At 34.2% G+C, this 25,919-nt stretch overlaps 2 protein-coding genes across 3 annotated transcripts in view; one reads left to right on the top strand and one right to left on the bottom strand.

The window, feature by feature from the left end:
- LOC132547075 (calsyntenin-1-like) overlaps nucleotides 1-13,959 on the top strand; it is a 47,465-nt gene extending 33,506 nt beyond the window's left edge. The window contains exons 3-17 of one of the 2 annotated variants that reach the window (XM_060210831.1): nucleotides 352-544; nucleotides 877-1,085; nucleotides 1,454-1,600; nucleotides 2,058-2,249; nucleotides 2,955-3,230; nucleotides 3,851-4,032; nucleotides 4,614-4,743; nucleotides 5,580-5,734; nucleotides 5,975-6,126; nucleotides 6,715-7,004; nucleotides 7,506-7,682; nucleotides 8,095-8,240; nucleotides 8,535-8,667; nucleotides 9,021-9,217; nucleotides 9,824-13,959. In XM_060210831.1, the coding sequence (XP_060066814.1) occupies nucleotides 352-544; nucleotides 877-1,085; nucleotides 1,454-1,600; nucleotides 2,058-2,249; nucleotides 2,955-3,230; nucleotides 3,851-4,032; nucleotides 4,614-4,743; nucleotides 5,580-5,734; nucleotides 5,975-6,126; nucleotides 6,715-7,004; nucleotides 7,506-7,682; nucleotides 8,095-8,240; nucleotides 8,535-8,667; nucleotides 9,021-9,217; nucleotides 9,824-9,991 (2,747 nt within the window). In that variant the 3' untranslated portion in view covers nucleotides 9,992-13,959. The remainder of the gene's footprint in view (nucleotides 1-351; nucleotides 545-876; nucleotides 1,086-1,453; nucleotides 1,601-2,057; nucleotides 2,250-2,954; nucleotides 3,231-3,850; nucleotides 4,033-4,613; nucleotides 4,744-5,579; nucleotides 5,735-5,974; nucleotides 6,127-6,714; nucleotides 7,005-7,505; nucleotides 7,683-8,094; nucleotides 8,241-8,534; nucleotides 8,668-9,020; nucleotides 9,218-9,823) is intronic. The other variant, XM_060210832.1, reaches the window with a different exon arrangement.
- Nucleotides 13,960-15,231: 1,272 nt separating this feature from the next.
- LOC132547063 (ATP-dependent DNA/RNA helicase DHX36-like) overlaps nucleotides 15,232-25,919 on the bottom strand; it is a 36,609-nt gene continuing 25,921 nt past the window's right edge. The window contains exons 21-28 of the mRNA XM_060210815.1: nucleotides 25,053-25,139; nucleotides 23,825-23,902; nucleotides 22,874-22,973; nucleotides 21,823-21,922; nucleotides 19,428-19,554; nucleotides 18,980-19,063; nucleotides 18,614-18,694; nucleotides 15,232-16,015 (exon numbers count right to left, since the gene is read on the bottom strand). Coding sequence (XP_060066798.1) covers nucleotides 15,806-16,015; nucleotides 18,614-18,694; nucleotides 18,980-19,063; nucleotides 19,428-19,554; nucleotides 21,823-21,922; nucleotides 22,874-22,973; nucleotides 23,825-23,902; nucleotides 25,053-25,139 — 867 coding nt within the window. The 3' untranslated portion in view covers nucleotides 15,232-15,805. The remainder of the gene's footprint in view (nucleotides 16,016-18,613; nucleotides 18,695-18,979; nucleotides 19,064-19,427; nucleotides 19,555-21,822; nucleotides 21,923-22,873; nucleotides 22,974-23,824; nucleotides 23,903-25,052; nucleotides 25,140-25,919) is intronic.

A 25,919-nucleotide genomic window follows, 5' to 3' on the forward strand; every position in this document is an offset into this window, starting at 1 on the left:
AACAGTCTGAAGTGTCATAAGTTTTGAATATGTAAATCACAGATGATATCATGAAAAGAGATGTTGTAACTAAAAGTTTTTTCATGATCTTTGGACCTACTGTAACTTGCAACTTGGCCACCATTGTATTTTCTCCTTAGTGATTAAAAGGCAATATGGTGAAAGTTTAACTTTGGCAAGAGTTGCCCCATCTTCATTTCATTCTATTGGGCATCAGTCTTGCTGTCTAATTTTAATTACTGCCTTTATTTCCAAAAAGGGTCATATTTTTTTTTAATTGTGAAAGTCTTAAAGCTGTTTATTCGGGGTATGTTGTTGATAAACTAAAAATGTACTTGTTGTATTTTTCAGAATACATCTGCGGCTATGATGTTATTTCACGGAGGCGTGATATGCCATTCGTGGTTGATATTAAGAACAGAGCAACAGGCGAGGCAGAGATCAATCTGATTGAGGGAGCCCACTTAAACTTTGAAAAACGAGCTCGCTATAGGTTTAGCATCATTGCCTATGACTGTGGGACCCCTAGAAGGGAGTCAAATAAGTAAGACTTTAAATTTCTTCTAAACCTTATAAAAGTCAGGCAGAAAGAGACTGTTTCTCAATTTTTCTTACTTTAAATGGTGTAGAATTTCACATACATCTTTAGGATGTTGATCTATTACTGATTATTTCTTATTACGTACTTTAACAATTCGTACAAAAACACTTCAGAACTGTTTGTGACCACCAGGATAGATAACTAACATTGATATTGCCAAAATCCAAAGTTGACCTCAAGAAAAAAATATATGAAGTTCAAATTTTCAAATTAATTTGCTGCTAATACATAGAAATTGTGTAGAGTGTATTACTATCATAAGAAACCTGTTTCAGGGCTATCATCTTCATTCGTGTGAAGGATGTTGACGAATTCCCACCAAAGTTCATCCAAGACAACTACTTTGTGGAGATGGATGAGGGACGATTCTACGACTCGTTGGTGCGCGTCCGTGCCACGGATAGTGATCGCTCTCCTGAATACCGCGGCATTTGTGGTTATGAGATCCTCACAAACAATGTTCCCTTTACCATCGATAGGCGAGGTACGTTCAATACAAAATCATTTAATTTACATGTCCATATATACAATACTTTGTTACCCTTGTAATCCAGGCCCATGGCATTGAGCAACATGTAATGAAAGTTGATAATGATCAATGACGTAAATGTTTCTCATCTGACTGCATGTATACCTCTGCTGGGAATATGGTCTATTCAGCAATAAGCCCACGCCTGGTAATAAGTCCGTGTTGATTTAATCTGTCATATGTTGTTCCATCATTTTGATAAGCCTACTCCTTGACCTTAAGTTAGAGATAAAGTGTTGTATCCAGACCATATCGCGGTATAGAAAACAGTTGATTTTGTTTTGAATAAAATGATGATAGTTATATCATTAATTTGTTGCTAGGTAACCTGAGAAACACTGAACTGATACACTATAAACAGCATCACAACTTTATCCTGGAGCTGGTAGCTGTAGACTGTGGAGGAAAGCGCTCCAAGAAAGCTGTTATCAACATCAAGATGAGAGAAGTGTGCAAAAGTGGATGGCAAGGTCAGCATCAACATTGTCAGGATAGCTACCCTGAGAAAAAATATAAATTAATGAAATTATCGAAGACAGCTAGTGTTGCTCACAACAAAAGGGAAAAAAATGCTTTTTGAGTTTTGAAAATTCTAACATAGTGTATCCTTTGATTTTTCAGATAGAATCAACTTAAAATCTAAAGTTTCAGCCATTCTTATGACCAAATTTTTATCCTTAGAAACAAATTTCGTTATATATTTGATTGAAATCTTTTAGAGTAACCTGAGACTTATTTTTAAGAATTTAGTCTTCTCTGCATATCTTTTATAAGCAATGATTGAACAACCACAACAAAACTGTACTGTCTGAAACCTAAGATTGACTGTTATCATTTAATCATTATGGGTGATATTTATGGTCAGTCCACTAGTTCGAGGAACAGGTGATTTCATATATACCTAAAATAAATATGTTTGCTCTGCAGATATCCCAGACCATGTTAACTATGATGCTGGTAGTGGTCAGGTGAAAGTGGTTCCAGGGGCCACCCTCAAGTGGTGTGATAACACCTGTGTCCCACAGAGGGTCAAGGTCAAAATGCACTTAGCAACCAAACACATTGGTAAAGGATGTGACCGTGACACCTACTCCATTGTCTCCCAGAGAAAGTTGTGTGGTAAGTTAGCAGTTTGTCTGCGGCTACCTGTAATTCTGTTACCTCATTAGTCAGGACATTTGGAAGAATATATGTGTGTCATATATTTTTGTGTGGTAACACCTATACATTAAACAGGTATTGAATTAGAATGTTGATCACTCATGAACATAATAATAAGATAAATAAAACAGAAATTAAATATGAATAATAATAATGATAATAAAAGGAATGGATAAGTTTTAAAAAAAAAGTTGACCTGTTGGAAATCTGTAAATGAATTCAAATGAAAACATTGCTCTTTAACCGTGATTGCCGTACACAAAAGTGTCTAAAATGAGCTACATTTCCTAGCATGCAAATCCTTATTGTGAGTTTTGATTTAAAAGGTTAAAGTTAATTAGATGAATGACAAGATTTAGCGATGGTATTGAGATTTATAGTGGGAATTCATTAGGTTTGTTCAAATACAAAAACATAATCAAAACGAATGTTTTAAGGGGTTATATCTTTTATTCTGTCAATATCATTTTTTATATCTTTTATTCTGTCAATATCATTTTTTATATCTTTTATTCTGTTAATATCATTTTTTATATCTTTTATTCTGTTAATATCATTTTTTATATCTTTTATTCTGTTAATATCATTTTTTATATCTTTTATTCTGTTAATATCATTTTTTATATCTTTTATTCTGGTAATATCATTTTGTGACCACCACAGGAGCCAATGATAACAGTGTTGATCTGTTGCCATCGCCAAGTCTGACGACAACCTACACTAGCACTCTTCACGTTGATGATGGCCATGAGAGTGACCAGATCTTCTACTTTGATGGACAGACCAATGCAGTTGAAGTACCCACATCTCACTTCAACCACTCATTGCACGAACATTTTACCATATCTACATGGATGAAACACGAGTTCGAGGATTGGACAGTCAGTCCTGATGGTCGTCCTGAAAAAGAACATATTGTGTGCATGTCTGATGGCGAAGGTAACTTCCTTAAATATGTTTGTAGGCCATAACCTTAGTGATGTGTTATTCTTCAACCGTTTCTTTAACGTTTGGTGTTATGTGTATGTTTGACGATATATAAAAGGAAAGATAATTAGAAATTTGTGAGAGAGTGTATGTTTAATTGCCTAGAGTATTAGTAGATTTCTCTCCTCTTTTTCTTAATATTTGCCTAGTACTATTTTTGAGTAGAAAACCAAAATGATCCTCCAGCAGAAGTTATATAATAACAAATGAAGAAGAACCTGCACCACATTTAAAAAAAAAAAAAAAATATTACAAAAAAAAATGAATCTTATTACAAACAAAAAAAAAAAAAATATAAAAATCCCATCATCATTTGATGTTTATGATAAGTCATTTATATTGGTTTCATTGAAAAATTGGTATATTGATATGTAATTCAAAACACACTCCATACATATATGCTTAAGATTTTCTCAGCTGCGTTTTAAGTTATTCTATAATCAAAACAGTCCAATTTAAAAGTGATTAATATGGTGGTGTTTTAGGTATGAGCTGCAACCTTTCTATCCTTCTAAGTTATTTTATAACCAAAACATGCAAAGTTACAACTCATGAATGTGATTGTGTTTTAGGTATGAACCGTCACCATTATTCATGGTTTGTCCATGGTGAGAAGCTTGTGTTTCTCCTGCGCCGCGAGGCAGACGATGAAGAGGACATTGAAGTTTTCAAGCCTGCAGAGTGGCGCTGGAGCATTCCTCAGATCAACGACGGGGATTGGCATTACTACGCCGTCAGTGTTGACTTTCCACATGTAGGTGTTCATTACAAGTCTTATCCAAATATGTTTATATTTACCAAATAGTTCCTGACCTACATGGTGGTTGTAAATACATTAACTAGAAAGTTTAATTGATTGGTGCTTCAGCTTTTGCTTTTTAGTATCCACCAACAGTAAGTTAAAAACAATTGATTGGTTCTTCAACTTTTGCATTTTAGTATCCACCAACAGTAAGTTAAAAACAATTGATTGGTGCTTCAACTTTTGCATTTTAGTATCCACCAACAGTAAGTTAAAAACAATTGATTGGTGCTTCAACTTTTGCATTTTAGTATCCACCAACAGTAAGTTAAAAACAATTGATTGGTGCTTCAACTTTTGCATTTTAGTATCCACCAACAGTAAGTTAAAAACAATTGATTGGTGCTTCAACTTTTGCATTTTAGTATCCACCAACAGCAAGTTGAAAATTTTGTTATTCAGAGTTTTCTGCACATAAAAAATTGTAATTTACTGTTATGGAACTGACTGAATGAAGTAATTAATTTTGACTTCCAACAGCAATAAAGACTGTTATTTGTTCTTGACTAATAAATGTTGTTGGTTTTTGACAGGTGCGACTGTATATTGATGGGAAGTTATTGATCCCAGACCAGGCTGACATGGAAATAGTTGATGATTGGCCTCTCCGCAGAACTGTTAAAGTTCATTCCACCAAGCTTGTTGTTGGTGCCTGCTGGCAGGGTAGGTTTGCAGGTCACAGGGAAACCATTTGGTCGTATTATTAGCCATATTCCTTTATGGTTATTTCACATATCATTAAAACTCTGTCACAATTTTTATTTGCTGAATACAAGTAACCAAAGACTTCAGATTTTTATCGGAACAATCATTTTTCCCTTTGCAATAGTAAATTGTGAATTATCAGTGTTTTAGTAATTAAAAAATGATTTTCCCTGTAAGTATTGTAAACAATTATATTTTTAATTATATTTAAAAAAATCTCCTTTTGAAATTGCAGATAAAAAAAAAAGATAATGTGATCGTAGTAAATAATTATATCATTGTAAACAATGACTTCACACTATGTAAATATAATAAAAAATGAATAATCATTGTGTAATCATAATAAATGTTGTTCTAATAATCAATGATTTCTCCTATTTTTACAAAAAACAATGATTTCCTCCTGTGTAATAATACATCTGTAAGAATTTCTTTTTGTGTAATTGTCACGGAAGTGAGTGATTGTTACCCAATGTTTCCTCACACTGTGTGATTTCTTTATCTAAAATATTTTCATCCTATATAATACAATGTATACCAGTGATCATTTTCCGTGTAATCCAGATTTATTATACAAAATATATCAGCATGATATTGATGTCTTCCTGTTACTTATGGTTAATACACATTTTTCCTAGTGTGATATCTCAGACTTTCATTTTCTGGAAAAAAAATAAGAAACAAAGATTTTCCTTGTGAATACTAAATACTGATGTGACTATTTCCTTCTTTTTGATATGAGTGAAGTTGTCCTCATCGCTATACATCATTTAATTTTTTTTTTCTGTTTTTAGGTGCTAAAAACAAATTTGAGCACTACCTGCAGGGGTTCTTGGCAGGTTTGTCCATCCTGAAGGGTCAGACAGAAAGTGACCGTGTCATCCATTGTCTCAATAGCTGTAAGGAAAACCTGGACTTCAAGGGAACAAAGTCTCTGCTGACTGGTTCAGTAAGTTCTGTAATATAAGTTTGTATAATGGGGTTGTTGTAACCTCAATGTTTGAAGAGGCCAAGCATTCCTAAATGCTTAGATTAACTCAACATTTAAAAAATCCATAGGTTTCATGCAAATTTGAATGTAAAGGAATTTTTGTTAAAGGTACAATATACATGTATATGCCTCATAAATAGTTTGAAGTTCAAAACTCATGACTCAAATTTAAAACGCTTTCTTCTTTGCTGCTTACAGGCAGTCAGCTACAACAGTGAAATGACAGAGTTCACCATTGAAGGTAAAAATGTAACCAAGGTGCAGAATCTGGTCAGAGATATTGTCTATCTCAATGCTCGCCAGTTCCCCACCCCAGGGCGACGCAACATCGACATTTCCACCAATGTCCAGTACGTATACACATAATGTGACCATGTCTTATAGACCTTTTTCTAGTTTCTGAACGGTTTCATGGATATTCACCAAAGTTGACCTGCTGATTGGTCAGTATTTTGATCTTCAAATTTTAAATTTTGAATCCCCCTCGTAATATGGCCATAGGTATATAGCATTCGCCCTGTTCATACATGATACTTTAGTGAGATATATGCAATGTTAGGATCTGTTTCTCTAGCAGTGTCTATTCAAGCTGCTAATTCATGGAAGATATTTTATCATCTTTATTGCTTTAAGATCGATACGACAGAGTCAAATTGAAGGTTTTTATTTTTTAATTTTTTTCAAATTGATGACAAGTTTTTGGATAACCTCCATTTCTATTGAAGCAGGAATAGGGGCCTCAATGTTTAAGATTTCGCCAGTTGTTGACATATCAGTGAATTTTACAATCCTGCAAATTTATCCAGTAAAGAGGAGTGATGAAGAAATTTGTGTTATGAGAATGGTACCATTCCACCTAGTTTTTGATGGGATAATGCTTTAGAGACAAAAATGAATTTTAATGGTGTGTAATTATGATTAAAATATGTTGTTTACAGTTGTAATGGTAAGGAAGTAATTCTACCTGTTGCTGAGACCTACGTGATGGTAAACCCAGCTCCAATCCCATCCATCTCCCTTTCTGGACCTCACATTGTCCAGTCTACGGCCTCTCAACTTCTATCTGGCCAAAGAGTCTTCAATGGCCTTCGTATCAGTGTTGACTTCTTGCTCCATAATGGACTCTCTCCTGAAGAGGATGAAGACGAAGACGAGGAAGAAGAAGATGGCACAATGCCGTCCAAAATACAGAAACTACAAGACAAGTTATCTCGCACAAGGAACCAACGTAAGGCAGTGCCTGTTTTAGAGCTTTTAATCAGTACCAGGCATAAATGTTGTTGTTCCTTTACTTTGCATGTTTCCAAATACTTGTTAATCTCTCACTACCTTTTAGAACTTGGAACTTCAGTAGTTTATGGCAATATCAGGCCTGTTACGGCTTAATGACTTCTGATGCACTGTATAATTGATTATTTTTAGTGCAATTAAACCTTAATGTTTGTTTACTGACTTCCTTGTGTACCTCTGTTAATATATATATGGGGTCAGTTGGCAAAAGAGAACATAAAAACAGTTCCTAAGGGAAGATTGCCTTTATATCTGAAGAACTAGAAGACTATAAACCTGAATAGTAAATTTGGATGTTGTAAATTTCAAGTGATCAAGAAAAATATAAATGCTAACAAATTGACATCCAGTACTTAAATGTTAAAAATAGTTGTATTATTAGGATGCTTTAAAGGGACATTTGTTTGTTTTGTAAATACTTGTGTGATTATTATTACAGAGGAGACCATGGAAAAGGACATCCCCCAACAGGACATTTTACTGGATACATGTACAATCCGTGCTGACCCTCCACTGGACTTTCGCGTAGAACATCTGAATCTTCCAGAGAGCACCATCTCACGTTTCAACATGCACCTGGAGGGTAGTGAGACCAACAGTGGTCTTGTCATTACAAGTGAGAATTAAACATTTACTGATGAAGAAGAATATGTACAAATACAGACAGAACATAAGTGATTTTTTTAGGGAAAAACTTCTAGAATCTGATTGTGTATCAATATTGTGAGTAACAAGAAGAACACTTGTGTGGATTCAGTAGGAAAAAAAGATATTTCATAATACATAATCATTATGTGTGTCACTTAGGGAAACATGGCTAGACTGCTTTCTCTTTAACATTGTGTATAAGCAGCCTAAGACACACAACATATATCAATAATCTAAATCCAATTTTAGATATTGTTTCCTTGATTTTATCAATATTGACCTGAAAAATCTTTTCCTATCAAATAGAAAATAGCACACAATTTCAATATATTATATTAATCTGTAAAAAGATGCCTTATAGTGTTATGTTATATGAACAGATGCCGATTCTAAGGAAAACTATGAGAGAGTGATACAAGAACTCTATTACTTCCATAACAAGGGGAACTCACTCAACAGTCGAAAATTCATCCTCAGTTGCTCTTCACAAAGTGGTCGATTCATCAGCAATCAGCTGGAGGTCAAGGTAAGGTCACATGATCAATAATTTTGGTATCTTACCACTGGATTTGTCCATGTACCTCTATGTAAAGTTAACTATGTGAATTTTAACTCTTTGTTTTTAATCTCTAGATCTCCTTTAGATGTGAAGAAATATTAAAAGACATGAGAAGAATTATGGGATAAAAAAAGAAATGCTCAGTTAATATGATTTTCCTTTGTAATTAGTCAAGACTAGATCAGTAGGGAAATATTTGTTATAAAATTAGACCTTGATGCCATGAAAGTTTCTGTAGTTCAGCTGCTGTTATGTTGACAGATTGTGGCAGTCCACAGTGAGCCAAGGAAAATTGTCCATGCCCATGCACAGGAGAACCGTATCCAGCAGTTTAAGTTGGATAGCAGTGTTGGTGGTAATGTTCCAGTCGGAGTGGCAGCTCATGCATCTCCGAGTGAGTAATCTTACTTAGTGGCTTTGTTAACATTGTAGCCAGATTGCATCAAGAGATTGTCAAAAAATCTTTTTTTTTTTTTAATTTTTTTTTCTTTAATTTTCTTTTATTACAAAACTATTGTTGAAATAATAAGTCTTCTATCAATGAAAACTTCAGTAAAAAAATATAAAATATGTAAAAGTAAACTATGTTGAGAATTGTGATAAGTTATTTAAACATTACAAGAGATGATAATTATTACAGCAGGCTGCAAGATATTTGTTCTTGTGAAATTAAATAAACAGACTTTGTGTATGGTTTGAGAACACTGAATAACATTTAATAATTTGTTACCCCATTTTTACCACCAGATGTTGGAATGGTGGCGATCATTGTGGTGTGTGTCGGATTCCTGCTGTTTATGATTATCCTGGGTGTAATTCGTATCAGGGCAGCACACAGACGTACTGTGGTACAGGTAGATGATAAAATGATGGAGATGGAGTGGGATAACTCAGCTCTCAACATAACTGTCAACCCCATGGAACAGAAGGAGGTAAGAGAAAAGGTAACCTATTTTCCTTCAGTCTTTTGTCTGCCTTTTTGCCACCCACCTTGCCTCCCTGCCTTCTTACTTCCTTAGCTCTGTCTTCTGAGCAGTATATAGTGTTGGGGGAGAGATTGTGCTCACCAACTCCAGTTCCATGAATTTTTTTAGGGAATGGAATGGACATTTCATTATAATAATCCGGCTATTGTTGGAAATACTTTTTAATACTGTGTTGAAAAAAATTTGTTGTTTTCAGTCCTAATGCCAGTGGTTTATAGCAAACCGCTGGACACTTGTGTGTTGTCCTAGTGACCACCAAATAAAAGCTGACCTTTCACCTTTTGATCTATACAGGACACAAAATGAATAAACATTAACCATATCAAAGAGATATCCTTGGTCCGATATCATTTCCAAAAGTTTGATAATTCACTCTGAATTATTCATTTCAAGTTTTGTAAAGAGAGAAACATTTGCTGTTCAATGAGTATTTCGCATGATTTAAAGAATTGACAGTATCTAGGATACGACATTAAAAGTAAATCATTCCAGTGATATAATAAAGAAAAAATGCCACGAACACTTTGTACTTATGATTAGATTACCTTGTTTTCTTCTTTGAAGGTGTTCGAATATGAAGACGTTCCGATGAAATTGCGAGATGATTCTGATAGTGATGATGATATTGACAGTTACCATGACGATTGTGATAGTTCGGATGAGGATGAGGAGGAAGTGGTTGTCAAAAAGGTGAAAGATCTTGAGTGGGATGATTCAACATTATCTTTCTGAGGTCACAAGCTTCAATGCGATCTGAAAGAAATCTGAGACATCACTCACTGGATATTTAAATCATTGATGAATTCTTTTTTTCCGGACATAATTGAGACAACTTTGTCACCATGAAGCATAAATATTTATTATGCATAATGTATACACTACATTTTAAACATCTGCAATGCATAAATCATTAAATTGACGTATAATTCATTCAGTGAAATTTTCTCTTACCAGTTGAACAATTTTATAACAAGAAGTTATGTAAACTTTCTGTGTTGTCAAAAACTTGTTTAGAATATTCTGCAAGGCATAAATTGTATCTTTTTGTACACATTTTTACAAAACCATACAAATTAGTTACATCGCAAGGAAATCACTGAATAATGGTTTATATTAAACATGCTTTCAGACATGCTGTATTTAAATAGAAGCATGAAAGCGTTAAAAAGACTGTGAGTAGAAAGAAAAATGGCAGTTTTATTTACACTTTCATCATAGATGAAAAATGTCTCTTATTAGCTTTATGGCCAGTTGAAGTGGAGTGTCATGTGATTACAAACATTTCTAGTTACACCTTCAGTAAATAGTTACAACGAGGAGAGTAGCAAGATCATAGGATTAGTACTTATCAGGGATGAGGAAAGATTGATATTCTTTGGTCCAATATTTGCTGCTAAAATATTTTTATTTTTAACCATATCAATCCAGTATTTTTATTTTATTTTTCTCAGAAATTTGTTTTGAAGTAATGTATGACAAGTTTATCATTTTGAAAGTATTTTTGCTTTCTGACGTTCTTAATTTTCTGTTTGTTTTTGTAATAATATGGAAAATAAATAATATCAGTTTCCTTACTAGACAAAAAAAAATTAGTTTTTTAGTTGATTTGCAGCCAAGTTTATTTTACGCATTAATATTTTTCATTTAATATAAAATGACATATATATATATATTAGACTTGTTCATTCCATGTATATATGCTGAAGGCTAACCTAGAGATCATCTTAGAAAGGCTAGTAACTTGATTTTGTGTCGGTATTTTATTGGGAATGCTTTGTTTGTTACCAGGGGACACTAGTGCCATTGTTTACATATATTCCTTGCTTCTATCCTTCCTTTTGTCGCTAAGTGCTATAGTATGATCAGAGGTAGGCACTGGGGTTTGTTTTATATCTACTAGCTAGATACTTCATTGCTTTTTTAGAGAATTTTTTTTTTTAAACTCTAATGAGAAAAACTCCCATTTTTAAATGAAACATCATTTGTGTTGTAATTGTGTGTAGAGACCTGTTTTTGTCCATTTACATTGTTTTATTTCATTATTACAACTTATAATTATTGATTTTCAATCAAGAATTTTTTTCTTGTTTTGAAACTGGTTGTGTTTTTACTAAATTGATATCAAACCATTCAGGAACCTGATTTTTGATAAAAATGTGATAATGAAGGTTTTCTTTTTCTTGTTTTAATTTATGAACAGCCTACTAACACATCTTTGTATAGACTAAAAACTGTAAGTCTTAATTTTTCAAGTTATATAGCAGGGGTTGTACATTTTTTCTTTGTAAATATAGAAAAAGTATCATGTAAAAATAGATTTAAGACATAACATTCCAGGAATAATACACAACAGTACGGTGTTAAAAATAACATTTATATATTTATTATAATAAAACTGAACAACCTTTTTTTTTTATCAAAATATATTAACTTGTTGAAGTAAGTTGAACAAAACAGACATGTTTGAGATGGAATGGAAGATGTTGGTTTGACATTCAATACAATAACTTCACTGATTGACAGGATTGTCAGACTTTGTAAAGCACATATCGTCTGTAGATGTATATAAACAAAAGTCATTATTGTGTTGCAGGTTTTGAAGGTGACTGTGTTGTTTACCCTCGTTTTGTATACATAGGATTACCGCAGTCAGGGTCACCCTGACTGCCATCATTGGTAGTTTGTAATTATACAATTGGTTTTGTTTTTTTGGGGGTTCTTTTTACACAATTTTTTGTGATAAAACTGTTAACATTCTTTGTTGTGAGCTTATGTTTACATCATTGCATTACGCATTTACTACCAACGTAAGTTGCTGTGACTTAATTCCTATGTAGGTCGCTGTGACCTGTGTGAGATACTTTGGTTGTGTACTTTACACAGAAGATCCTGACGGTTTCACGGGTGTCTACACCCTGTTTTATAATTCCTCAGTACATTGTTAGTGATTTGTTATCTTGTTGATTTATCATTTTCCAATATGTGTGTAAAATTACGGCAAGGACTTGTAAGAGTTCCATAAAATTTTTAACCAATCATATTTGATGCTTCCATTGGTTCACTATCCTGTGTGTAATGCATTTCAGATCTGTGAAATTAATTTCTGGAATTTATTAATAATGTTCTTTCTTTCAAAATTATTTGATAGCTGGTTTTATGGAAGTGAAATGAAGAACAATAAGTAAATCTGCAGGTCAGTTCAAACTCCAAAGTCCAACTTCACACAATTTGTCTGAACTTTGTAATATGTCAACCTTGACCTTTGTGATGTATTGATCTTGACCTTTGTGATACAATGTAAAATCAACTTAGGATATTGTACACGTACAGAGTTTAGCAGTAATCTTATTTTAGTACTTTTCACGCTGAAAGTATTGTGCTTAAATATTTTGCGCTAATTTTTCGCTTCTGTATTATAATATCGTTTATATAGTGCAATTATTACCGATGCGCGAATTCGTCATTGCGCTCATTTGCTGAAAATGTGGTTATGTGCTAAGATTTGATTGTGCTAAATTAAGTACGGTTACAGTATAGAAACATGACTGAATGTTGTAAGCATTGTACATACCATTAATCATTGTTGTAAGCATCAACATTTTATATATATATTGCCGGTTTTCCTTCTTTTCTTCTGCTCCTGAATGAGTACCATATATATATATGTACCTGAAAGATCTTCTCTCTGTGAGCGAGAATTTTCATTTATCATGTACTTTTAACCATAACTTACAAAAAACACTGTATACTTCATCATCTGAACAAACTTCTTAAATTTCTAGGAGTCCTATTTTGAAAACCATTCACAGTCAGTGAAACAGAAACCTTTAATAAAAAAACAGATCAACAACCTTTACTTTCAGTCTGATGTAATGTTTTACAGAAAAGTTAATCAAGTTCAGAAAAATATTTGATTTTATGATGAGCCAAAGATGGTGAGGTATATTGTGATTTGAAGAAATCAGGAACAGTTTGTCTTTTTCATACTTATATTTACCCATTTATCAAAAGACACACTGACTCTTCATCTGATTTTTAACAAAACCTTGAAATGTCTTCATTAGTTTTGTAAAAAATCAAGCAAGGAAGGTGACCTTAGGATCAAGGGATACATTTCTCATACCTTTTCTGCAACCAGTTGTCTCGTGCTTCATATTCTTTCAGTTTGTTAACAGGTAATATGGCAAAGAAAATAAATATGGCAATAAAATGCAGAAAAGATGGAATATTTCTGATCGAAGGTTGTCTTCCTCCAGATAATGAAGGGTTCTCTAGTAACAGTATATAATAAGGCAGAGTTGACATTTTCTCTGGTAAAACAGTAGGATACAACATCTAAAGGACTCCAGGCTACAGCATCAGGCATTGAAATAACGTTGGGATAATATCACCAACAAAGAAAAAATTAGTGTATGTTCAATTTGGAATAATGTAAAAATCAGCCATTTGTTTAAAGAAAGAGTTGCAAACATTATATAATCAAAAGGTCTGTCTTTGATCAGAAGGACAAAATCCCCACCGAACCCGAATTTCACAGCGAGAGTTGAAAACTGCTACATAAAACACTCTAGAATCAAGAATCAAAGTGACAGGAGACCTAAGTTAACACAAATAGCTGACTTTTTCATTTATTATTCTAGAACATCCATTATCAGCTGTTTCTTGTAAGTCTTCCTGTAATAAAACTTTTAAAACTTTAAGTATTGTGTTTGATGATTTTTGTCCAGCTTCAGATGGAGGGAGATTCATGTCACCCTGCATCAGCAGTCTTGAACGATATTTGATATCGCTATTTCTTGAAAAGAATTATTTTGATCTTTGTTGATTTTCGAACTGATCAGAAAAACAAAAACAAAATGACTGTCAAGTGACCAATGAGCTGATACCATGGCACAAAATCTGACATCCATCTGTCATTTTTTTCTACCAATTGCTACTTGTCATGAACGACTAAGCAGATCTCCACGTGATTTGGTCTGAACCATCCTTTGGGGAAGGCAAATTTTTATAGATGATGGGTCTCTGCATCCCTTGGGGCCCCTAGGGCTGGGGCCAAAAATAGCAAATTTTTAAAGTTATTTAAAATCTTTCTCTACCCGTAGTAATGTCTGGATTTTGCCTAAATTAGGTCAAGGCCAGAGGTCATTCTTCACCACTAGAAAGCTTGTTTACAAGATATCCCCAAACATCTAAACAAATTAAATCAAAACTATAAAAATGAGGGAGTTGATATATTAAAATTAGTCCCAATTATTAGTTTTTAACAGACAATTTTTTTAGTGAATTCATATGTTTGTTTGCTGGATTTATTTCTTGACAGTCAATGTCGTGTATTTGAAGTAGAGTCTCATCATAGCAGCTGGTCACTATCTCACTGAACAACATGCAAGAGGTCTGTTGCATGCTTCCTGTATCCAGAAAAATGGGGAAGAAGTGTCTTAACCAAATAGGAGGCTTCCTGAAAAACACAAACTGCTGAGAGTAGTGATTGAACCACTCCTCTCCTGTCCATTATAGTTGAGTAGACAATATTAAAATGAAGGAGCACCTCAAAAGGTCATTCATGATATCACCTCATCAAATACGAGAAGGTCAGACATTTCTTGCAAGCTTGTTCTGTTGACCACTCCAGACAGGTCAGTAACAGTACTTATCTGATGTGAATGTCTGTATAATACAGAGATTAGTTAAGTGATACTATCCTCAACCAATGAGCATCAAGCAGCTCCACCTTCCGTCACACAAACAAATAGAATATTTCTCAATGAGATCACTATGACAACTGTGAAACTTTGGAGTGATACTATCCTCAGACAAATTTTCAGAAATTGAGTGTCATTATCTTCAAATCACATGAGGACATATTTGTATTTCATGTCTTTGCCAATAAAATGCTCTCATAAAAAGAAAGAAAAACAACTTATTAACTAATTCAAATCTTTAATAAATAAATTCATTTAAGATTTGTTGATAAAATCCATATTTTCAAGCAATAGGTGCGGGCTAACATTACAAACATTACCTACATGGAGTCAGGGGTTATGTGATGACAACTAGACTTATTAAAGGAGAACTTCATTATCATACCTGACTGAACACACTGAAAAGCAGACATGATAATTCAGTCTGCAACTTCAAGAGAATAACCAGTACCAGCCTGAATGTAAACCGCTCCATTGTTCTGTTGTAAAGTGTCTCCTTTTGTACCTCGTCTAAAGACTGATAATGACTTGGTGTGATGTACACACAGCACTGGATCCAACACCTGAATACAAGGATACTAGAGTCAAGGTCAAGTGATTGTTAACAAGGCTCCAAAGTACGCTATGTAATCTGGTTCGAGGACAAACATCCATGTTTACAGTGGAACTCAGTGATAATTCTTGTTCATGGAAATTGTTTTGATTCTATTACCAGGGAATGACCAAGAATCATTTTTAACTCCTAAAACAACATTTGTAGATAATCTGCATGTGATTGGTTCCTCAGCACTGACCACCTATACTCTAATCATGATGATTTCTGATGCCTACAAAGTGATATACATCATCTATTGTGATAACTTCTTTGTTCCTGGTACTGTTGGCTCCGACGCTGTTGGTCTTTGTGGGCACTATAATTCACCACCTCTTCTGTTGTAATAAGTTCTATAATGGCACACATTACTGCACCCTCTCTACTATTTTTAGACCAGTTGGTTACTCCTGGCTGTTTGATCTTTTCTTCCAATATTCTGTCCAGTTGCTGCCGTAGATCCTACAAACATTAATATCAGATATTATTGAGAACGACAAATAATGCTGCTATGCTCATGAACATACAAAATGGTCACATTCCCAAAATGGATATTAGAGACAGTAAGACTGCATTACACATTTTACAAGATCAGAATTTCTGTTGACTTTCTATGAACAAACACTGCAAAACAACAAAATTTACTGTGTTTAAAATATCAGACAATCAATTACACACAAACTCTATATAAACCTCAACTGTCAACAGAAGCCATTTATTATTGATCCCAATGTAACACAATTCACAGTCACTGAACCTTTTATAAAGGCTATTCACTGAACTGATGATTGACCAGAATGAGAACAACATCTAGTTCTCGAAACAAGACCAACTCCAAATGAAAACCGACACCTAGAGCTGATAACTGACTCAAAATCAGAACAACATCTAGTTCTCGAAACAAGACCAACTCCAAATGAAAACTGACACCTAGAGTTGGTAACCGACTCCACACAAGACCAACATCTAGAGTTGATAACCGACTCCACACAAGACCAACATCTAGAGTTGATAACCGACTCCACACAAGACCAACATTTAGAGTTGATAACCGACTCCACACAAGGCCAACATCTAGAGTTGATAACCGACTCCACACAAGACCAACATCTAGAGTTGATAACCGACTCCACACAAGACCAACATCTAGAGTTGATAACTGACTCCACACAAGACCAACATTTAGAGCTGATAACTGACTCCACACAAGACCAACATCTAGAGTTTATAACCGACTCCACACAAGACCAACATCTAGAGTTGATAACCGACTCCACACAAGACCAACATTTAGAGTTGATAACCGACTCCACACAAGACCAACATTTAGAGCTGATAACTGACTCCACACAAGACCAACATCTAGAGTTGATAACCGACTCCACACAAGACCAACATCTAGAGTTGATAACTGACTCCACACAAGACCAACATCTAGAGTTGATAACCGACTCCACACAAGACCAACATTTAGAGCTGATAACTGACTCCACACAAGACCAATCTAGAGTTGATAACCGAGCCAACATTTAGAGCTGATAACCGACTCCACACAAGACCAACATCTAGAGTTGATAACTGACTCCACACAAGACCAACATCTAGTGTTGATAACCGACTCCACACAAGACCAACATTTAGAGCTGATAACTGACTCCACACAAGACCAACACCTAGAGTTGATAACCGACTCCACACAAGACCAACATTTAGAGTTGATAACTGACTCCACACAAGACCAACATCTAGAGTTGATAACCGACTCCACACAAGACCAACATTTAGAGTTGATAACTGACTCCACACAAGACCAACATCTAGAGTTGATAACCGACTCCACACAAGACCAACATTTAGAGCTGATAACTGACTCCACACAAGATAACTGACTCCACACAAGACCAACATCTAGAGTTGATAACCGACTCCACACAAGACCAACATCTAGAGTTGATAACCGACTCCACACAAGACCAACATCTAGAGTTGATAACCGACTCCACACAAGACCAACATTTAGAGCTGATAACTGACTCCACACAAGACCAACATCTAGAGTTGATAACCGACTCCACACAAGACCAACATTTAGAGCTGATAACTGACTCCACACAAGACCAACATCTAGAGTTGATAACAGACTCCACACAAGACCAACATTTAGAACTGATAACTGACTCCACACATGATGAACAATTAGAGCTGATTACTGACTCAAAACATGACCAACATCTAGATATGATGACTGACTCAAAACAACACCAATGTTTAGTGCTAATGACAGAATCGAAACAACACCAACATCTAGATCTGATGACCAACTCAAAACAACACCAATGTTTAGTGCTGATGACTGACTCAAAATGAGAACAACATCTAGAATTGTTAACTGACTCTACACAAGACCAACATCTAGAATTGTTAACTGACTCCACACAAGACCAACATCTAGATCTGATGACTGACTCAAAACAACACCAATGTTTAGTGCTGATGACTGACTCAAAATGAGAAGAACATCTAGAATTGTTAACTGACTCCACACAAGACCAACATCTAGAGCTGATGACTGACTCAAAATGTGACCAACATCTAGATCTGATGACCGACTCAAAATGAGACCAATATCATTTTTAGATGTCAATACCTATAACAGTACCTCAACCATTTGAACTGGTACTGGTACAGAACGAAATCCGAATTTCAGTAGTAACCTAAGAAACCTCAGTTTAGACATCAGATCACAGGTGAGTGTATATTCACACGAGGAATATAGGTAGACCAATCACTTTACAAGTGTACTCTTTACCTTTACAATGACTGTCATCACCCTGAGTGAATATTCAACGTTATTCAGGTCATTCATTGATGTACATACTAATATTGTAAAATGTGGCTGTCAGAGGATTACAAACAATGTAACACTGATGAAATTATCAGTCACGAAGTCTTTTACTAGTATTTCCTGCTTCTTCAATATGTAAATATCACACAGCAGCAGCTGTCCTGTTCATGTATTGGAACAGAATGATCTCCAGTTGTTGGCCTTAGCAACCTTACCTTAACCATCTGAGCTGTTGACTGATTGGCCCAAAATGATATCCAGTTGTCAACGGTAACCTTTGTTCTTACTTCACCATCCTGTTTGTGAGAATTGACACTTGTTGATACAAACAATAATCATTATATGCTGGTAACACATTAATAATGTTTTGACCTAAATTATTTTGACATGGGAACCATGGTATAAATTAAACTCATTTTCACTTTAATATCATATCATATTTAATTCAATAAAATCTATATGTATGTTGAGTTGCTGTTGTCACTAGCTTTGTACAAGTTCCTCTTAATGTCACCCTATGTATCATAATTGAAAATCTCATTGGTTGTCTGACAAATTTAAAAAAAGAAAAGTATACATACAATGTTACCCTCCGATGTTCCTATCTCACCCCCGAAAAAGAGGAGAGGGTAGGGAGAGACTAGACTTGTGTCGAAGAGATTAACCTGTAAAGCAAGTAGAACGGGAGATATATATAAAACATCAGATCAAAAGGCACATCTCACTACACCAGTAAAATGTTGATACAAAAGTCACCAGTAAAAATTATGAATACTAAAATCACATCTAAATACAACAGGAAAACATGGATAGAAATCACTCTTGACTTCACCAGTGAATACTGATACCAAAGTCAGACCTTACTTCATCAGTAAAGGCACACCAAACAACACAAGTAAAACATGGCCACACAAATCATGCTAAACTTTCATAAATTATAATATGGACCCAAAAATCAGAACTTTGTACTCATTGATAAAGTGTGATGGACCAAAATAAACATTTCAGTACACAGAAAAGTAAACATACTTGAGCAGTTTTCATCTTCTTGTGATAAATGAACCAGGCTGAGTTGAAATCTTTGTTCTTGTTGTTTACAGATCCTGGGTGTAGATATACTTTCCCTCTGTCACCTTTAAGGTGGAACTTCACTGGCCTACAATAACACATTGTAAATATACTTAATTTGGCACATTCAAATTTAACGCTTAATCACTTTTTGGCGAAGGACAAAGGTGTGCATTCATAATACATGCTAGGTAAGTAACTGCAACAAGATAACGAGATAAGTTTGACATTATCCCCCACATCCAGCTGTAAAAAGAAACACACAATCATAAATAAATGTTAATATTACAAGAACTTTAAATTCTATTGGTAATTTTTTCAAAACAAAGTACTGAAATGGAGAAATTCTACTCGAGTACTAGCTTGATGCCTGTACAAAGTTTTGAGTACCGGGTAACTTATCTGAAAAAACTGCACTTTGTGATTTGGCATATATGTTTCCATGGTAAAAGGAAAAGTATTTATGTGGAGAACTTCCCCATAGCAAAAGACACTACTAGGATAACAAGTGTGAAAAGTTTTGAACAATTATATTGAACGGTTTCAGAGCACTAGTTAGAAAGAACTAAACTCTGCGAATTGTCCTGTTTCCATGGTAACAGAATTTTTTTTTATCTAGAGCACTAACCTAATATATACATAAAGTTTTGTTAAGTTGAGTGGACTGGTTTTGAAGTTGTAGCCAGGCAAAGGAAAGTAAACACTGCTCTTGTGTTTTTTGGTAACACAAAAAATATAAACAAGAGGCACGATGGGCCTGCAGCGTTCACCTGGTATATATACAGTAGCCTAGTATCATGTTTCTTGGCATTTTAGTTCACAAGAAGAAGTTGTTTTAAGGTTTTAACAAATTTGACCCATTTGACCTTATATATGAGTCAAGGTCATTTCTTTTCTCAAACTTTGTCAAGCTTCATCCTTGGAACATGCCAGCCAAATATCATGCCTCTGCGCCATTTTGTTCATGAGCAGAATTTTTCTAAAAGGTTTCAACAAATTTTTTTTTTATAATTTTCTATTTTTTGAAGATTTTTAACAATACATGAAACATAACACATCAAACATTCCACTCACACATGGCCATTTTCACTTAGGTACAAAGGAATGTAAATAGAGTAAAAAATGAAAGCCTGACATTAAGATTGATACTAAAGTAAGTGCTATGTTATAGTGTACCGTTTTTAGAGAAAAGGGAAAAATGAGCAAAGTAGCAGTAAGAGAGATGAAGAAGGAGAGGGAGGGAGAGGATGAGTATGGTGCCGGTAGGATCTGACAGGAGCTTTATTATTTTATTTCATTTTTGATACATTCAGCTAACAAAGTTAAAAAAGAAAATAATCCAAAAATGATTTAAAATTTCACTACATAGTCTGAAGTAGTCTTTCCCATTTTCTCCATTCCTGTTTAAAATTAGTGAGATAATTTTGCCCATATCCTGTAACAATGTATTTTTGAGTGTTATATGTATCTTTAATTAAATTCTTCAAACCTGAAAGTGACAGACCAGTTTGCAGACATCTTGCCTGATAGATGTAAAGTTTTATAATAAGTAGGACTAAATTGTCAACATTAATTTCCTATCAAAGAAACCAAATATGAAGGATTCTTTATTAAAAGCAAATGGAATTAAAAATAGATCTAACACTGCTTCAAAGTCAGTTAAAAATGCTTTACCTCTTGACATTCCCATATCGCATGAATTATAGTCTCAATATCAGTTTTACAGTGATAACAATAAGGGCTGTCAACAAGACCAATTTTATAAAGATAAGAATTTGTGGTTAAAATATGCTGATTGATTCTAAATTGGAGCCATTGCAGTTTGGTATTTTTACAAATTTTAAAGGGAATGGTATAGATTTTTTTTCCATATATCATTATTAAAGTCAAACATTTGCTCCCACTTCTTTCTACCCTGATACTGTGTTATTCTGACATAGAACATGGTAGAAATCTTTAGTTCCTTTTTTATGTCTAAGAAAAATTTCAACAAATTTGACACCTGTGACGTTGAATATGAATCTGTTCGCAAATGTTTTCGGGCTTCATCCTAAGAACTTACCAGCCAAATATCATGCCTTTTAGGCCTATCAGTTCATGAGAAGAAGTCATTTAAAGGTTTTAACAAGTCTGACTTGTGTGGTCAGACCTCTATATATATATATATATTTCTTCAATACACCAATCCCAGATTATAATATTTGCACTCTATATATATATATATATAGAGTGCAAATATTATAATCTGGGATTGGTGTATTGAAGAAATAACATCTTTCATCATTTTAGTTGCATAGAAGAAACAATACATGTGCTTATGGTTTGTTATTGGTACATTTGAAGAGATAATACTCACTTATGTTGTGGGATGGGTTTCCTGGCAAAGTTGCTGGCTAACTTGGCCACATTTGGGTACAAACCAGCACATGTAATGGCTTTTATTAAGTTTTCATTATCTGAAAATAAATAAAAACAAGTGCACTGTAAAAAGATGCCTGGAGTCATCTAACTATATCATCTAACTATATCATGAAGACTTAAGTATGTATCTATATAGCAGTAACAGTAGTGGAGAGAATTACACAGGGTCACAAGGCGCAGCATTATCCCAGGTACCCAGGTGTTGGTATAATTATCCATACATATCTAACTTGTAGTGAGTCAGTATTCTGATGGTGAATCTCTGTGTTGGCTCAGCTAAGTTGAACATTTTTTAACTTGTGGCCCAGAAAAAGCTTGCAAACAGCACATTTTGTAGTTTTTTTTACATTGTTTCCATGACAACAGACAAAATATTGAAAATAAAATCTTGTCAATAGCAAAAGGTATGACTAAGGCATTAGCCTGATAAGGATATAAAACTTTGTCAGTATCAGTTGAATAGTTTTCAAGTTTTAGCTGGAAAAGCCCCTCAGACAGACATAAGGACACATATATGTACAGACATATGCATGGTGGACAGATGCAGCCCAGTTACCCCCTGTCAATGGCTTTCACAGGATGATAAAACATTTCAGCTATGCATGTATGTGGTCTTCCATCCAATTATTTCAAACATCGTTTTGATGTAGGGTCACATAGCAAACTGATAAGCCGAAAAATCAAGGTAATGGAACAAATTAAGACAATTAATCAGGAATGCTTCTTAGGGATTTTTTGTTTAATTTCAAAAATGCTAAGATCAATTATCATCTTTGGTGTAAAGTTGTTTATTTTGAGGTAATAGAAATACATGAATTTAAAATTTACTGTATATTCAATGATAGTAATATAATCAACCTCAAAACTATTCTCTAGTAAATGCTTAAACCAATTACCACCAATAACTGATCTTGATCTTCAATTATGAAAGTAGGACCAATTTCCACTATTACCAGCTATGATATGAATATAAAAACAGAACTCACCAGAATTAATGTTGACCGAGGGATCAGTGGAATTTCGAGTTCTGATGAACTTCCGGTCATATAGCAATTCAGCAAACTGTTTTTTCATTCCATCTAGTTGCTTAATGATGAAAAAATTAACATTTAAGTCAAAGGAAGCAAATGTGGGCATTGCTATTTATAGATCTCATATCTAGGTCAGGGTCACTATCATTATGTAAAGGTAGACACGTTTAAACAAAAAGCCCAATGGACATGCAGCACTCAAATATCATGCCTCTAGGCCTTTCAGTTCATGAGAAATCATTTAAAGGTTTCCCCAAATTTGACCCCTGTCACCTTGAATGTAAGTCTGAGTCATTTATTTTCCCAAATTTTGTCAGGCTTCATCCTAGGAATTCACCAGCCAAATATCTTGCTTCTAGGCCTTTTTGTTTACAAGAAGAAATTATTTAAATGTTTTAACAGATTTGACTGTGACCTTGAATATGTGTCAAGGTTATTTATTTTGCAAACATTGTTCAGCGTTATCCTAGGAACATACCAGCGAAATACCATGCCTCCAGGCCATTTAGTTTACAAGCAGAATTTGTTTAAAAGGTTTTTAACAAATCTGACCCCAATAACCTTGACTATGTCAAGGTCATTTATTTTTGCAAACTTTGTTGTACTTCATAATAGGAACATACCAGCCAAATAACCCTCTAAGCCTTTCAGTTCGTGAAAAGAAGTTGTATAAATGTTTTGTTTTTTTTTACAAACTTGACCCCTATGACATTGATTATACCATAAAAGTAATTTATTTTTGCAAACTTTGTTGTGCTTCATCAAAGGAACATACCAGCCAAATATCAAAACATTTGGTCCATTGGTTATTGAGAAGCCCTGTGGCCTGGTGAGCTAAAACTTTAAAAGTAATATTTTATTCAGATAATGATACTTGATATAAATAGACCATCATGTAGTACCAACCTTTAGAACACTAGAGGACAAGAAATGGTCCCAGCAATACTTTGAAGCTGACCCTTGTTTCTTAGCTCTTTCCCAGCCCTGTTGTAACAGAACACATGAGAAATACATTTATTGTACAGTTTGTTATTTTTATGGGTCAAAAATTTTGTGCTTTTTATTTAAAATGTGAGAATTAGATTTCAACAAATACAAATTTCCCGATGTAGTTTTTAAAGGATAGCTATCTAATTTTTGTGAATATTTCTCCAGATGTCAAGTTTCAAACATGTGTTTGATGATTTATCAATTAAACATCACTATGATTCATAAAAGTTTGTATTAAACAAAAAATGTTCTGTATCGTGTAACATAGAATCTGTATCACTGTTTCTTCTCCAACAGACTGTAATTGATGAACTATTCTTCAGTAATTGGAAATGTAGGAGAGACAATATCAATAAGATAAGTCCTTAGTTACAGTATTATATTATGGAATACATTTAAACATGTCTTATCATTTCACGGATCAAATTTTCATGATCACATTTATCCCATGTGAAAAAGTGAAAATATGACCTCATGATAATAACTGGCTATATGGTAATTAGGTGGATCTATATTCTACTGTCTACCTAGTAATAAATCCATGTTGGGTAAGAAACCCACACATTTACAGCTGTCCAGTGAAACTACAATGACAATATAACTCTCCAGCAGCATCAGTTAATGTCAAAATTCAGGTTTTAGGGAGAAAGTGTTTTACTTTCATATAGTGGGAGTACTACAAGATCTAATCTGGATGTTGAAGAATTTTATACAGTGCCCATACAATAATTTGGTATTCAGGGTTTCTTATGATATGGACAGAAGCATTTAACATTCAGTTTGTAATAAATGATAATACAAAATAGATTATTTGTGTGTGAGATGAACTGACCCATGAAAGATATTTTGGCTACACTTTTGATGAAATCTTGTCCTGGATGTGAGAACGTACAAAAATCAACTGTAAACGGTCAGTACATTATTGCCACCAATCATGTGATCTCAATGGTCATACACTTCACTGGTCATTCATCTAATCCTACACATAATTTCTTAACTGGTCAAGGTATAAAAACTTCTATACATACACACTGTACTTACCAACCTGAAGAAAACATAATGGACCTTTTTGCTTTACAATCATATGTTATACTAAAAGTGGCCAAGCTGACACCCGACAATCAAGTAGACTTTGTTTCGTTACCTTGAAAGCTTTAGCAAGCATGATATGGTCACTTTGACTTCCTTCTGACAACATAAACTTGACATGGTCAGCTTCAGCTTCCTTTCCCTAAAACACATTACAGACAGAATTTGAACACTGTAGCAACTATAACAGCTACTGTAATACAGTACTGTCTCAAAGTAAGTGAAACTGATGAATGTTCACTAAAAACGACTTTATTGGACACAAATTTATTTTAAAAAGTGCCATAATTGTGTAATTAAGGGGTTATCGGCCCTGAATTTGGTGTACTCCACATTCCTTTAATATAACCAATATAAACAGCATGTTTCATGATCCTTGTTTTCATGCAAGTAAAGGGCAATAACTCTGTACTGTGAGGTCAAGGGCCCACACTTTGCTCCAATGCATCATGCTTTTGTATGACTGATGTATATATTACATTTCTGGACAATATATCTTTTATAATGGGCAATAACTCTGCATTTGAGGGGTCAGGGGCCCTGACTTTGGTGTACTGCACATTGTCTTAGTATGATCAATGTATCCACAATGTTTCAATATCCTAGTTTATATACAAAAATTTAAATTTTTCTCTAGACACAAAATTTCAACAAAGTGCAATAACTCTGTAATTAAGGGATTGCAGGTCCTGAATTCTGTACACTGCACATAGTCTTAGTATGATATAGGTATTTGCTTTCCTACTTTAAATGCAAGTACAATTATTCTCTGGACACAAAATTTTAACAAAGGGCAATAACTATGTAACTGAGGGGTTGAGGGCCCTGAATTTGGTTCACTCCACATCTCCTTAGTATGACCAATATATACACCAAGTTTCTTGATCCTTCCTGAAGTGTGGGTAAAGTTATGCTCTTAATG

The sequence above is a fragment of the Ylistrum balloti genome, unplaced genomic scaffold (genome assembly GCF_031769215.1).
Source record: "Ylistrum balloti isolate Yb309-2 unplaced genomic scaffold, AGI_CSIRO_Ybal_v1 Utg369932, whole genome shotgun sequence".
NCBI lineage: Eukaryota > Metazoa > Mollusca > Bivalvia > Pectinida > Pectinidae > Ylistrum > Ylistrum balloti.